The sequence below is a fragment of the Myotis brandtii genome, unplaced genomic scaffold, assembly GCF_000412655.1.
Source record: "Myotis brandtii unplaced genomic scaffold, ASM41265v1 scaffold834, whole genome shotgun sequence".
NCBI lineage: Eukaryota > Metazoa > Chordata > Mammalia > Chiroptera > Vespertilionidae > Myotis > Myotis brandtii.
The window spans coordinates 1,015,709-1,019,777 of NW_005371386.1; the positions used below are offsets into that span (position 1 = coordinate 1,015,709).

The 4,069-nt window shown below is 43.0% G+C and overlaps 1 protein-coding gene across 2 annotated transcripts in view; it reads right to left on the minus strand.

Moving 5' to 3' along the window:
* DMD (dystrophin) overlaps positions 1–272 on the minus strand; it is a 154,783-nt gene extending 154,511 nt beyond the window's left edge. For both annotated transcript variants that reach the window (XM_014531975.1, XM_014531976.1), the window contains exon 1: positions 241–272. In XM_014531975.1, the coding sequence (XP_014387461.1) occupies positions 241–257 (17 nt within the window). In that variant the 5' untranslated portion in view covers positions 258–272. The remainder of the gene's footprint in view (positions 1–240) is intronic.
* Positions 273–4,069: the final 3,797 nt, after the last annotated feature.

Sequence of the window (4,069 nt, forward strand, 5' to 3'; positions counted from 1 at the left end):
CGGGAAGGGACCGGACCAGGCTCCGCCCCCAATGGGAGACCCGGGAACCCGGACTCCGGCAGACCCTGCACTCGGGGATTTCCAATCGGAAAGAAAAGAAAAAGGAAGAAAGGCAGAGGAGGAGATTTAAGGTCGTCCCAGGAACCTGGAAGCCACACGCCGCCCGGCTGGCACCCCCTTAAAACCTCCAGCAAGACTACTTGTTGTCTAAATAAATTACCTAGGTGCAAATGATCTTACCGCAGGTCATTAAGCATGGGGGCTCAATTTTCTTTTTAGAGAATGAACTAGAAAAATCACAAGCATAATTCCCCTCCAATTGAAGATTAAAGTAGTGGGGCTGGCCCTGGGCGGTGTGGCTCTGTAGGTGAGCATCCACCTATGAACCAGGAGGTCACGGTTAGATTCCCATCAGGGCACATGCCCAGGTTGCAGGCTCAATCCCCAGTGTGGGGTGTGCAGGAGGCAGCCGATCAATGATTCTCTCTCATCATTGATGTTTATATCTCTCCTTCTCCCTTCCTCTCTGAAATCAATAAAAATATATTAAAAATTTCCTAAAGTAGTGAGGCTGTAAAGACCTGAAATTTAGTTTACACTCATCATGAGCTAAACGGGATGCTTAGAAAGCTTTTTTATGTGTATACTAGAGGCCTGATGCACAAAATTCATACATGGGTAGGGGCCCTAGGCCTGGCTGGCAATCAGGGCCAATCTGTGGGGTGACCTGCAGGGCAATGTGGGGTAGGGGGCCCCGCTGGCACCCGCCTTGGCTGGCCTGCAACAGGCAGGGTGATAGGGGGGCCCACTGGCACCCATCTTGACTGGCCTGGGGTCTGTGGGCTGGGGGCAGCTCCTGCATTGAGCGTCTGCCCCCTGTTGGTCAGTGCACATCATAGCAACCGGTCATTCCACTGTTCGATGGATTTGCATATTAGGCTTTTATTATATTTTATTATATAGGATGTGATACAGCAGCGGTTCTCTAAAGTGGAAGTCCTGGGAACTGCGCTATTAGCAAAACCTGGAAACAAAAACTCCCAGGCCCTAGCCCAGACCTACTGAATCAGAAATGGAGCACGACTAAGTTTGAGAACCACTGGTACAGAATCGAAATAAACCACCACCACCAGTGGTGTGGCATGGTTTGGTCTTTTAGAGAAACCTAAAAGGAAACCATTTCCAATGGAAGATTTGATTGGAAAAGTTACAGGGCCTAGAGCATTCCAATAAGTCTAATCTTAGAGTTTGCAATATGATGATCCAAGTTAACTATGGAACATTATTTCAAACTTGGAAATATTCCGAAGAGAAGAAAGCCTTCATTACCACAAGAATTTTTTCTCAACCTCCACATATCTTCAATTAGAGTCCAAAGAGTATCTGAAGATAAACTCCCTTAGTGGTTTCATTGTCCCTCTTTGCCCATTTATTTTGTTGGCCGCCTTCTCTTATCTTCTTTCAACCATTTCCTTTTCATTCTCTCCTCTAATTGATTCATGCCACCTCAGTTTGGAGTTCAAAACATGCTTCTCCTTTTTCTTTTTGAATATCCTTTATTTTCTTGCTTAGGATTTTTCCCGTAGAATGTTAGAACTGAAAGGACTCTAGACATCAATCTTTTACTGTCTGCGATAGCTCGGCACAAGAGACAAAAAATAAAGCACATGAACAAAAGGGAGAGGGAGTGCCAAGTTTCTTCCCTACCCTGACAAACCAAATAAAAATGTAAATGTTATCACTAAAGACATGTGCATGTAGGTATGATTGGTATTGCTATTTTAAAGCAAATATAGCACTTCTTCTGGCATTTTGCCTGGTAGACTGAGGCATTCATTAGTGTTGTCTTTTAGCAATTTTGAGCCAGTGAGTTGTGGAGGCGGCTGCTATTCCAGTTTTTTGGTGTTTTTTTTTGGGGGGGGGGGGCGGAGAACACACTAGGATTCCATTCGCTTCAGGTCAGGTAGTCCCTTGGTCTAAGTGTAGATTCTAGGTTTGCTCCTCTCTTTGACTAGAGGAGGACAAGTGTTCTGTGATGAGGAAGATGTGACCTTTGCAATTGATCAGTGATGTAATCAATTGTCAATGTGGCAAATCACTTAAATACTGTTATGTTTATTTCAGTGAAAAGACACAAATGTCGCAGCCTGGGCATTTGTAAATATTAGAAATCAATCAAATAAAGGCTTGCGACCCGTGTGGTGAGTCAGAGTTGCATTCTCTTCCTTTCTTGTTTTTTATTTTTTTATTTTGTTTGATTGTTTTACGCTCTTAAATTAACTTCTCAAGACTCAGGAACTCTCATATGATTCTCTAAAATATAAGAGCTCATCTGTTTTCTCAGGGTCCAATTAGCAACCTACTAGGAATAATTTGTTAAAAAATAGAATGGAAAATAAGAGATCACTATTCATATTTTTCTTAAATTTGACAGATGGCAATCCTCAAAAATACATCTTTAAGATCTTTTTTAGACTAGGGTTATAGGCACTTGAAGACTTGTTCCCGAATCTTGATGTTATTTTAGAAATTAAATACTGAAAGTATTATTAAGAAATGACATGGGCATTACAGCAACTGTTATCAATTTCAGTTAGATTATGAATTTTGCTTATTAGGGAAAGGGATTAAGAAGAGAACATAGTCCTGGCTGGTTTGGCCTGCAGACTGAATGGTCCCGGGTTGAATTCTGGTCGGGCACATGCCCAGGTTGTGGGCTCGATCCCCAGTGTGGGGCATGCAGGAGGCAGCCAATCAATGATTCTCTCTCATCACTGATGTTTCTACCTCTCTCTCCCACTCCCTTCCTCTCTGAAATATATTTAAAACTATATATGTTTTTTTAAAAAGAAGAGAACATAATTTATATTTTTTCATTTATGTATTGATGCCATATATGATAATACATTAATTGCTTGTGTATACTAGCCTTTCTTCTTAATGTTAGATTTTACTGTTTTGATGTGAACACAAGCATGAAAGGAGTATGAGGGCTCTGCCACCAGAAAAAAATTTAAGTTGAAATCCTGCCTTCAGAACCTATCATGAGCCACTTGTCCCAGTACCACGCCTAGAATGGTACCAACTAGGGCTGGAACTGGATAGTCTGGCTTCAAGACCCATGCACTTAGCCACTCTGCCATGCTACCACAGAGAGACATAACTTCTTGTGAGCTCATAAGCAACCTCATTGCTGGCTGAGAGCAGAGGATAATGAATTTGCTAGAAATAGGGGTAAGGAAGGAATGAGATGGGATAAAGTCCAGGAAGGCAACCCCACGCCTTTTTCTATATCCCAAACTGTAGTCTTTGAACCACTTAAACATTGTAGGTACTTTAGAAAAATGAGGACCTCTCTGACCTAAGGAACTGTGCTGGAATTCCCCCATTCTCCACTCCAGCTCTATTCTCTGCCCTTCTCCACTCACTCTGTGCCCCAGGAGGTTGGACCTCTGTGGATGGCATCAATAAGGCTGTCTTGCCTTTTGGCTTCCCTTTGCTTTCAGCCAATGGGAGGCAATGATGAAAGGCCTATAGCAGAAGATGAAAGACTAGGAGGAGAGAGCTATTGGGGTATTTATTCTCCAAGTTCCTTCTCTTTGACCTTGAGCCTGGTGGTAGCTGAGTTCCATTACCCACAGCCACAAGTCTTGTTGAGCAGTCATTTCTACAGCGACAGCATTCTCCAGGTTCCTTAAACCACTCCCCCCCACCCCCGACCTTGTTCTTTCCCAGATCATGACCAGATTTTGTAAACAGCTTTTTTTCATTATACTATTTTCAAGCACCACTTTTGAATGTGCCATCCGTTTTTCCCAGGACCCTGATCAAATAGGGACCACCCAGTCAAAGCCACCTTCTGAGGCACTAAACAGGATGCTGAGTGTTGACCACTGATGGAGGAGAAAGGTAATTGCACCTGTTGAAGCTGAAAATAAGACTAGGCTCATATTCACTGGACATATATTTCTAGAAGCTTCCTCTATGGCCCAAAAGGAGCTTCTGGCCGTTGGGGATAAAGGCAAGTCAGTAATTATGAATGGTGATAATAGCAGGAGTATAGGTAAAG